Raw genomic sequence first — 11731 nt, 5'->3', positions numbered from 1 at the left:
CCTTGATGGTAGGCCACGAGCGGTACTGTATGTCTAGTTCGACGAGTTTCAAAGATCATTTTGCAATCCACCCCAAGGTATCTGGATGGTGGAGAACAGCTTTAATTGGCTTATCAGTAAGCAGCACCACCATATAAGCCTAGAAATAAGGTCGTAACTTTTTTGCCGTGAGGACCAATGTAAAAATCAGCTTCTCAAGTTTAGAATATCTGATTTTTGCATCATGGAGAACCTTGCTGGTGTAGTACAAGGTCTTTGCACTCATCCTTCTTTCCGAAACAGGACTGAGCCGACTGCGACAGGGGTGACGGTGATATAGAAAAATAACTCCTCAGCAGACTAAGGCTTCGAGAGCAACGATGAAGAGCTAAGGTATTGCTTCAATTCCTCAAATGCCTTCTGGCACTCGGTGGTCCACTGGAAGTCTCTTGGCTGTCTAAGAGTTTAAAGAAGGAGAGACACCTTTCGACTGACTTGAAGATAAAGCGATTGAGTGAGGCAATCTTACCAGTGAGACGTTGCACCTCCCCTATGGTCCTTGGTGGTGCCATCTCAAGGACCACCTTAATTTTCTCAGGATTCGCTTGGATGCCCCTCTAAGAGATCATGAATCCAAGAAATTTGCCGGTGGTGACTCCAAAAGTACACTTTGTCGATTCAATTTCATTCGAAATTAACGGAGAGTACCAAGGTCTCTCGAAGGTCAGCAATAGGATCCAGGGCAATCCGACTCTTGATGAGCATATCATCAACATACGCCTCCATATTGTGGTTGAGCTAATCTTTGAAGATTTTATCCACCAACCGCTGATAGGTGGCCCTTGCATTTTTTAAGCCGGGCATCATCCTATAATAATAAAATCTACAGTCAATGATAAAAGCTATTTTCTCCTCATCTTCAGGTACCATCCAAATTTGATTATAGCCGACGAAAGCATACATGAAGCTGAAGAGCTCATGCCCAAAGGTGACGTCCACCAATTGATCAATTCGAGGCAAAAGATAGTTGTCTTTGGGACAAACTTTGTTGAGGTCGATGAAGTCGATACACATGCGCCACTTTCTATTTGCCTTCTTGACCAGCATAATATTAGCTAACCAATCCGGATACATGACTTTCTTGATAAAATTGGGTTTGAAAAGCTTGTCCACCTCCTCAGCTATGGCCTTTAGGCATTCCAGGGCAAAACTCTACTTCTTTTGCTTTACCGGACGATGGGTTGGGTCCACTCTCAGATGATGGAATATTACCTCCAAATCAATGTCAAGCATATCTGTCATCAACCAAGCAAAGAGATCCCATTCTCCTATAAAAGAGCTGTTAGCCAGCTTTTAGTTACCTCATCTAAGCATGAGTCGATCTTTGTAATCCGGCCCAAGTTCACCATTTTCAGTGAAACATTTAGGAGGTCTTTGGTCGGTTGGGGACGTCCTTCAATCAGATCATCATGGGCATCCAGTCCTATCGGGAGCTCAGGTTGGACCTCCGCTTGGGCTGGTTGGCCCTCTACTCGAAGCTTAGTGGCAAAGTATTCTCGGGCCATGGTCTGGTTGCTTCGAATCTATCCCACTCCATGCCTGATCGAAAACTTCACCATCAAATGGTAGCTTGACATGACAGCTTTTAGAGTCTACAAGCTTGGACGGTCGAGAATTGCATTATAGGTTGAAGGGAGCTTAACCATCAAAAAGTTAACTTGAATTGTCGTTCGTTGGGGTTGAGTGCCCACAGTGAGAGACAACTTGATCATTCTCTCTGGGACTACCAAGCTTTTGGAGAAACCCCAGATCGGGGCATCGAATCTACTCAGTTGGTTAGGTGTGAACCCCATATGGGAGAAGATAGAAAAGTACAAGATATCTATCCAGCTTCCATTATCAATAAAAATATGATATACATTAAAATCAGTGATATTCGCTGTTACAACCACCGCATCATTGTGCAGGGCCAAGACATCTTCTGCATTGCACTCGGTGAAGATGATAGCCTCCATCTCCTGCTCACCCTCAAGCCTTGGCCGCTTCATCTCCGGTGGTTCTACCGACCCAGACGACCCCCTAATGATCATGTGAATCTCTCCACGGATGGGTCGCTCCTCTTCTGCTGCCCATCCCCCCATCTGCCGTCCCACCTGTTGCACTGGTGCCAGCTGTGGCTAAGGCAGAGAGAGCAATTGTTGAGGTAAAAAAAGTGGCTGTTGAACTCTCGGAGATCGACTTTAAGGAGCCACCCTCCGAACAAAGTGATTCAACCTCCCCTGTCTGACAAGTTTCTCGATCTCGTCACGAAGCTGATGGCAGTCTTCAGTATCATGACCGTGGTCACAATGATAAAAGCAATACTTATTGGGGTCATAGCGGTGCTCTGGCTTCATCCGCATTTGCTGAGACTCAAGCAGCTCAGGCCGTATCTGCATCAATATCTCACTCTGAGGAACGGTCAGAGATGTGTAGTTATTGTAATGCCTAGAAGGTGGGGACTGTCTATCCTTCCTAGGAGAACTTCGAGACCGATAGTTTCGGCTTCTATTTTTTTGCCTCTAGAATAGGGACCGAGAGTGATGGTGGATTTTCTCTCCCCACATTGGGAAGCGCTCCTTATTCGACCCTGGCACAATAGAACTGGTAGGGGGATCATCAGCAAAGGCTTCCTCCATGCGAGCATACTTCTCTGCACGGGCGAGCATATCCGAAAAATCTCAGGGGTAAATTTTGGTCAACGACTTTTTCAAGTCGTTCTTCAATATGCCGTCCATCATTGTAGCCATCGCAGTCGACTGGTCCAGGTCACGGACCTCTAAGGTCACCGCATTGAACCTATTCACAAAAGTGCGAATTGATTCTCTCTCCTTTTACTTGATAGTGTAGAGATAATCAGACCACCTTTATTATCACCGGTTGCTAACAAAATGTCCAACGAAAGATCAATATAAGTCTTCAAAAGAATAGATAGAGGCTGATTTCAAGTTTGAATACCACTGTCGGATGGCCTCCTTAAGAGTCGGAGGGAATGTCCGATAGAGGATGGTGTCAGATACTCCTTGGAGGAGCATTGCCATTTTATAGGTCTCCAAATGATCGACGGGATCAATGATCCCATCGTAGACCTCTAGCTAAGGTAATTTAAAGTGTAGGGAAAGCAGCTCTTGCACGATCCTCAGGATGAAAGGTGGCTTGCTGTTGAACCCCTCGTAAGGCAACATCGAAAAATTATTATTGAGAGCATTTTCTATCTTCTTATCTAATCGCTGGCCGAGCACCTGGAATCATCTTTCGATGTTGAGATCTCGAATGGTACAGGCCTTGAAGCACAAAGGATAATGGCGATCAGGTATTGAATCATGCCCTAATTATGGGTTTGGAGATCACCGCCTGGCCGGTTGGGCCCTAGGGTGGCTCTAATGAGTCAGCCTCCTCTCCAAACTCTGAGGAGGTGCCTGTGGCTCCGACTGAAGCGGTGGCTGTGGGACTAAGTTCTGTAGGAGCACGACCGTGAGAATTGCAGGTTGCATCACTGGAGATGGTGCAGGGGCAGTCTGAGTAGGCTGCAACACAGTCTGACGAGGCACAAGAAAAGTTTGGATTGCCTGGACTGCGGCCATCAAATTTTAGACTTGCTGGAAAAGTTGGTGGAACTGGTCAGCCGACGCTGGCTAGGCCGGTGGTGGAACCTCCAACGTCGTTGGTTGCACTTGGTTATTGACTTGGCCTACCACCTGATGGGAGACAGCAGCATTGGAGAGTCGGAAAGATATTCATCTAGGAGCCATGATACGAATGTGGCCTTTCCTTTATCTGTTGCTACTGGAATCGATCGAGGTGGAGAGAAGGCGACTGAGCCTTGCGCAGGGATGCTGGCGTTAGAGTGATCTACAAAATAAGTCTAAATCGGAGATTGTGGCTCCAACGAGGATCCTCCAACACTCAAGTCAGACTCAGAGAATAATGAAGCAGCAACGAGCTCTCTGAGAGAGATTGATTGGCTTACCTGATTCTCAAAGCTCCAATGGTTTATATAAAGACTGTTGAACAGCTGATTGCACAGCTGTGAGATCGTACGATCTTGAGATTGTAGGATTATTAGATATGCCATTATGGATGAGATAATCTAGTCTTCGATCGCTCCTGTGAGATTAGAAAAGTCAATTATGCCTGATCGATCCACTCGAGGTGGACAGCTCGGCTCTGCATAACGATTGGTGGTTTGGCAATTTGAAATAGCTCTTGACATTGCGTCGATCCAAGCGATCATAACAACCATCGATCCGAGGCTCTCACGATAACCACCGTAAAACTCTTAAAATATCTTTATATTTGGACGCTTGGGGTTGGGGGGGGGTGCATTCTCAATCCCAAGCTCTATTCTTAATCTCCAACCTAATTATCACAAAAGACAAGAAAGAATTGCAAGCATAAAGAAAATATGGGAGCTAGAAAGGGATAGAAAAATTACCAAATCCTTGCTTCCTTTGCCCTCCTCCCATAGTAAACCTAGCTCAATTGAGCGAATGCAGGCCTAGCCCTTCTTTTATCGCGGTCCGATCCGATCCGATCCAAATCGATTTAAATCACCCTTCCGTCTGGTTCAGTCGTTTAAGATGTTAGCCTCTAGGGTTGTTCATTCAGTTTTAACCGATCCGATCCGATTCGAACAGATCCAATCTAAAAATCGAATAATAAAAAAATAAAAATCGAAAATCGATCCAAATAAGAAAGAAACGGAACCAAAAATTTTGATTCGATTATTTGATTTTTTTTAATAATTTTTTTTATTTTTAATTATCTATTTTTGATATAATATATTCAAATAATTATTATTGATTCATTGTTAGTTTGTTACATTATATTTAATTAAATTCAGAACCCGTTGAATTTATTGTTTGATAATTTTTTATATTAAAAATCAATAATTGATAAATAATGATATATTGATAATTGATAAATAATAAATCGATAATAAATAAAATATAACATATTAAAAATCACATTATCTACAATACAAACAAGCAATCAAGTATTACAGCAAATTGTAACAATAGACCAAATCCAATATCAATCATTTATCCATGTAACCAACAAATTTTTAAAATAGTAAACAATAAAAATTTAAATTATGATTTCAGTTTTTGATTCGATTTTTAAATTTTTCAATTTTTAAGTGAACCGAATCAAAAATTAAAATTTTTAAAAATAAAAATTAAAAAATAAATCAAATTATATTCAATCTAATTTTTTAATTTAATTCAGATTAATTTTTGATCTAAAATCAAATTATTAACAGCCCTATCAACCTCTATCCCAATTCCGCTCCCCCACCCGAATGCTTTCGAGTCCACGGCCAGAACACCGGACTTCTCCCACCCCTTCCGGTCGGTCCAATTTGCATCCTATGCTCGGCGACAACATTGTAACAGTAGAAGCTTCTTTTCCGCACGTGCTCTACCCATTAACCCCTTACCACCAGCCCCGCTGAGCAGACCCGTTGCGGCCAAGAATTTTTGTTAAAATATTTCTAATAATTGGCGGCTGGGAGGCATCCCTATGTAGGCTTCGATGCCCTAACCTCCCATCCTAGTCTCCCGCTCGAATCTTGATCCTTCTGCGCTTACCATGGATCTCCTCGAGTTCTCCCGCCGCCGCCGGCGGTGGCTTCTCCTCGCCGCGGCCGCTGCCGGAATCTCCGGTTACGGGGCCTACAGGCTCTACCACCTCCCCTCCGTGTCCCGGAAGCGCAGGAAGCTCGCGAGGCTCTTCAGAGCGCTGGTTGCTGTCGCTGACGCCGCCAGCTCCTCTGCCGACACCGTCGCCCTCGTCTCCTCCGACCTTAGCCGCTTCCTCCGCTCAGACTCCGACGAGATCCCCACCAGCTTAAAACAAATCTCCAAGATCGCCCGCTCGGTGGAGTTTTCCGGCTCGCTCTCCAGGGTTTCCGAAGCGCTGACCGTCGGAATCCTGCGCGGGTTCCAATCCAGCTCCGTTCCCACCGAGCTGGAATCGGTTTCGGTTTCGGGCTCCAGCTTTCTGGATCGCTTTCTTGATAAGCTCTTCTCCACCGCTGGGTCCGGCTTCGCCTCCGTGGTGGCCGGCAGCTTTGCAAGGAACCTGGTGACGGCCTTCTCTTCGAAGGGATCCGATGGTAGAGACTTCGGCAGCTCGCAATCTGACTCGCCGGCGGTGCCGCGGTGGGTTCATTTGATCTGCAGTGATAAGTGTCGGGAATTGATCGGCGATTGCATCCAGTTATTTGTTAGCACTGCTGTCGCGGTGTACCTCGACAAAACGATGGATATCAATCCCTATGATGAGATCTTCTCCGGCCTCACCAATCCCAAGCACGAGGCGAAGGTGAAGGACATGCTAACTTCAGTCTGTAATGGTTCTGTGGAAACTCTGGTCAAGACTTCACATCAGGTGCTTACCAGATCCAATTCGAGCTCCCTGCTTAACAGAGTACAAGGTGTTAAGCAAGAAGAGGACTTGACCATGGAGAACGATGGGGATACTTCATTTGCTTGTAAGAGCAAGGATGGTGGTGGGTGGGTTCATGAGGTTTCATCCACATTGGCAGTGCCGAGCAACTGGAGGTTTGTACTTGATGTTACAGGGAGGGTAACATTCGAAACGGTGAGGTCATTGCTTGATTTCATGCAGTGGAGGCTGCGCAATGGTGCGAGGAGAGGTGTGAATGCTGTTTGTGATGAGGTGGCTGATAGAGGATTGGCAGTGTTGAGATACATCAGTGCCAAGTCTGTGGTTATTCTTACGATATGCCTCGCCTTGTGCATGCATGTGCTGGCCAGTACAAGGGTTTTCATGCCAGCTTAAGTTGGTAGTGGAATCCTTCAACCTGTGTAGCAATCTTCAAATTATGTAAGAAATCTTGATCTTATGCTTCAAAGAGGCCTCTTTTTTTTTTTTCACAGCCCGAAGATGGAGGAGAAAAAACTGATATTAATGCTTGTTCTCAAGATCAAGAAAGAAAAAGAAAGAAAAGAAGTTACTGTATGTTATTATATGTATTTGAATAACAACCCTAACCTTTTATTGCAGTGGTTTCTCTGTTCATATTGCTGAAACTTAGTTTGAGGTGTCTATTGAAGGAAAATGATAATTTCATCACAAAAGATGAAAAATTGTAAAAAGAATGATATGTAAAGATGATATATACTTGAAGTTTCAGTAATGCAGCTCTTTGGGAGCAGATATTCTGTGTGGGGGAATGTGCATGACTATTTATATGAGGATATGCATGAGCACTGCACTAAAAATTTGTTCGGTAATCTTGTTATCCGTTCTTGTCACATTTCTTGTTCAGTTTTCTGCTCAATAGAGAAATGTGCTCAGAGTTTATTTTCTGTAAGATTGATATTAACTGTCATATATTCTATTTGACCTCGTGGTTACCTATATCTCAAACTGATCTATTCATTAAATATGCTAGTATGCTGCATTGACCTGTGTGTTGTTTTAACGATGAAAGAAGAATTATCAAGTTCCTGAATGGAAAGAAGTCTGTTATGTGCTTTCTGGTGAAAATAAGAACACAATTAATTATGTTAAGAAAGTGTATAGAAATTAAATTTCTGTGCTTGTAATAATTAATCTCTATAGTCATTATGCTAGTTAGATAATCACTAATTATCAGTTGATTCTTACAGTAGACACTAGTGAATACTTCTTTTCTGCTAAATTTTTCTCAGTTGAGCATTTCTAAACATATATGCTAGATGTGCTTCAATTTCTTCTAATGTGCAAAGATTGGATGTCTGTTTTTGCTTCTAACCTGCATGTCTCCTCTGTAAAGTAATTCGTATGATTCTCCTGCTGTACACGTCCTCTTTTGACATGTTTTGTGCCATAGCATTGTGTTTGAAGATGCCAAATGCATTGCTAATAAAAAAGGTGTTTTCCCATTTGGTTTACAGGCACGTCTTTAAAAACAAGTGAAAAGATAGCATGAAAGTCTAATTTATGGTTACTCTCATTTTTTAGTTATGGTTCTAATGACATCTCTACTGTATCAATAGTCTAAAATGCTAAACTCATGGCATAGTGACACATCCATAAAATCTTGTCTCTCTCTGATATGGTCTTCTGCTCTGTAATTATGTTCTGTCATCTCTTTAATGGAGGGACACAATCTCAGTCTATACTATGGACAAGTCTCTTGTTGCAGATTTGACTTATTTGCTAATCTTGATGTGGGAGTTTCTTCATTCCAACTTTTGAAGGCAACACCTGTATATTTATATATAATGGATGTTTGGTCTCTAGGCCTTTTCCCTGCATCAATTGAGCAATGCTCTATGGCCTACCAGATTGGATTCGGTTCATATTCTAGTCATCTCCATTTCCTTTCACTATGTCAAGCCTTGACCATACCTTCAATTCCAAGAAGCAGATATTGTCTGCTTGAAAGTTGGTTTGGGCAGTCTATTTTTCAAATAAGATGATCCAAATTCCATTTTTTAAGTGGATATATGCATGCATGCATACATCTATGTTTGCTTGCATGCAGCAAACATGCATGCATGTATGTGTGTATTTTTTGACATGTAAGTTGGAAAATTTGCTGGTAGTCATCATATGGAGTACACTGAATACTCCTATGATATGAAATTTATTGAAATATGCTTGTTGTTTACATTTCTGGTAGCTTGAAAATGTCAAAATTCCTATCCCGTGTATATGCCTGTATCCTCATAGGTTTAGCCCCTCTACTGATTAATTCAATCCAACATATTAGTTGTCAAATCAACTGAAGTGCCTCTGTAGTTGTATGGAAACTGGTTTATTCCTTGAAAGATCTTTCAATTATTAAGTAGTGATTAATATATTATCACTTGGCATGGACCAGCACCATGTTTGGCATCACAGCTGTCTTACCATAGATTATCCTCCTTTTCCTTCCACAGCAGCAGCTAAAGAAGTCCTGATGAATTCACCAGGCCAAGAGAACTGTCACCAATAGTTTCATTTTGATATGGCACAAGATTTAGAACTTTCTCATATGACCCAATTTACTCTCATCACCTTCCACTACATTGAAGGAAATATGTGTTTGACGTATTTCTCCCTTGAATGATAAAATACACGCATGAAGCAATTTCTGTGCCTCAATTATGGTTTATGAAGGTCATCTGGCCTTTGGTCAGTTACTTACACCTCTTTCCAGTTATTGGCGCTGGCATGAGAATCTCTTTTATTTATCTTGAGAGTTGGTAGACCATATTAGATAGAGATTAGGGCATTAGGCTAAACCCAGCAGCCATCTAGAGAACAGGTCACTTATATATTCCCTCTCCATCTTAAACTAAGCCTATCCATGAATTGTGAAAACTTTATTAGCTAATCAAATCAAAAAACCGGGTTATAAGTCCTATTAAAGTCACCTAGTTTGTTAGCCTAGCCATGTTATGTTTCTCCTAAATCATGACATGTTAGAAGGTCATCCAAAGGGATCAGTCTGTCAGTCACTAGTTTTTACCCCAACAAAGCCATGAAGAGTGCAAAGACTCTATGATCTACAATTTCTAAAGCACAGCAGCCATATTCCAACATTGTAGTCAATAAACCCTAAGCCCCTGCCACTACTAACCTGTAAAACTCTTTCCAAGACACTGCATTTTGCTCATCTTTCCACATCCCCCTGTAACTACCTATTGATAGTCTGAAGACAAATCTATCATAAAAATGTCTGCAGAAAATTTTGCTGTCCTGTTTTCTTCTCCAGATCTTAAGATTACATTATATCTCAGTCAGTGCGCTACTGATAAAGGCCGAGACAAGGAATGATGAATATAATAGCCTTTATGAGTTCATAATAACAATCTGATTCATAAATATGTTAAATATTTTGTCTTTTCTATAATGTGAGACTTAAAGGGATGGAAAAAAGATTACAGTGATTATACCTTGCGGCTTTGTAGTCAGAATGTTCTACCTCAGATGCAACTTTTGTTGCAGAATCTCTGTCTAGTGTAGATTGTTGTTGCCAAACCCTCTTTCTAGATGCTTCTTTTAAATTATTTTCTCACTCTCACAGTGTCACTCCTACTCTATTGTCATTTCATTTTTTTTCTTTTTAATTTTTGAGTGCTTCCTTACCCATTACTGCACCTGTACCTTATTGTGGTAACTAACTTTTAAATTTATGTCCTGGTGAACAGGTAACCAATCTTAGTGCTCTGCTATGAAAAATATATTTATAGTCACTTGTGGACATAGTGATATTGCAAGTATATGCTATAACTAAAGCCATGCTCTAGAGAAATGTCCAGCATGCTTGATAGCTATCATGTTTTGCTGCACCCTTGAAGCTTCAATGCGTCTCTTCCATAATATACACGTCTATGGTTAATTATGGCATGATTTAAACACTTCATAGCACCAGACATGTTATGCTAGGGTCCCTGTTAATCCATATTGTTTCATTAGGTATTTAGCATTTTGTAATCAAAGTTGCCTATATTGGGTTTGCAGTGTTCACGAGCTTGCTACTGAAGCACCATCAAGTGATATTTTTCTATCGTACGCATCTCACCATGGCTTCGCTGGTTTGATGTACCTATTTGGTTTCTGTTTGGATTTGAATTTTTGGCTATCGTCATTTTTTCAGAAGTGGCATTTACTCAAAACTAAGATAGGGTGAAGTTATCTGTTAATCCTCTTATCTTCTTCACGCTACTTTTTGATCAACTGAGTACTCACAAATGCTTGACAAAATGATGCTTTTTGATAGCATGTGTTGGTATGTCACAGTGATTTAAAATATATAAAAGAGTTGGTATGCCACAGGAGGCATATGATGCCTCACTAAATACTTGCACTCGATCTGAAAAGATGGAAAATATTAAAACAATTTTCCTTTTTTATGATATCAATTCTGCAAGTTGCTGGCCTGACATTATTATGCATGTAAACCATGAATATGATGGAAATGATAATCTTTGTTAGTCATGCATTATGTTCATAGTAAATTATGAATGTTGAATCCATAATTAAGCATGGAAGATGATTGAGATTAGGATGACAATCTTTGCTGAACACAATTTGATGAGAGAAGGCTTCAGTTACAAGACTCGAATGACTGTCTATACTTTTATGAATGGTTATTGACCTGGTGTTTAACCTTACAGTGAAATAGATGGAGCATTAGATGTCATGAATTCAAATTTCCTCAGATATACAGCACTACATAGTTGTCTAAATGTGAATGCAGTGCATTGGTCTGTGAGTGCATGGATTTCAGAGAATCAACATATTCCAGTATTTATGTGAATCTATTTCGTCAAATATTACAAGTTACTTCAATCCCAATTCTCTATTTGCAGAACATGGATTTTGCTCGACTTATGGTTGGTTGTTTTAATGTTTGTGCTCCTCTTAAAGTAAGCATTATTTTATTTTTTCTGAAGCTGAACATTGTTTTCCTGAACTGGATGTTCAAATTTTTGACAGCGGAGAGAACTACTTTTTATAAAACCTGATTCGTTGTGGCCGTAATGGGTCACCTCAGTTTTATCCATCTTTGAAGGAGATTTTACGTCCTTACCTCTCATACATTGCTCTATAGTAATTTACAGCCAAACATAGCGTTTATGGGAGAAATAGCAGCACTAATGTCAGTGCTTTATTGTTTTCGTTATTTTTGTTTTTTTTAAATTATAAATGCCTATCATGCTTTGGAAATTGGCCTCACACCTTTTCATCAGCCCAATCAAATGTCACT

At 41.0% G+C, this 11731-nt stretch overlaps 1 protein-coding gene across 1 annotated transcript; it reads left to right on the top strand.

The window, feature by feature from the left end:
* The first annotated feature begins 5458 nt into the window (after positions 1–5458).
* LOC105060057 (protein PHLOEM PROTEIN 2-LIKE A10) lies at positions 5459–10713 on the top strand. Its single transcript, XM_010943646.4, has 2 exons — positions 5459–6870; positions 10483–10713. Exon 1 carries the CDS (start codon positions 5611–5613, stop codon positions 6823–6825), a length of 1215 nt encoding a protein of 404 aa, XP_010941948.1. The 5' UTR covers positions 5459–5610; the 3' UTR covers positions 6826–6870; positions 10483–10713.
* The last annotated feature ends 1018 nt before the right edge of the window (positions 10714–11731 follow it).

Source organism: Elaeis guineensis, chromosome 6 (genome assembly GCF_000442705.2).
Source record: "Elaeis guineensis isolate ETL-2024a chromosome 6, EG11, whole genome shotgun sequence".
NCBI classification, from domain to species: domain Eukaryota; kingdom Viridiplantae; phylum Streptophyta; class Magnoliopsida; order Arecales; family Arecaceae; genus Elaeis; species Elaeis guineensis.
Note: the sequence above shows the minus strand (reverse complement) of the source record. Positions and strands in the feature narration are given on the sequence as shown.

Bases quoted from the DNA above. Each gene is read 5' to 3' on its own strand.
- LOC105060057 (XM_010943646.4), top strand. From the start codon at position 5,611: ATGGATCTCCTCGAGTTCTCCCGCCGCCGCCGGCGGTGGCTTCTCCTC.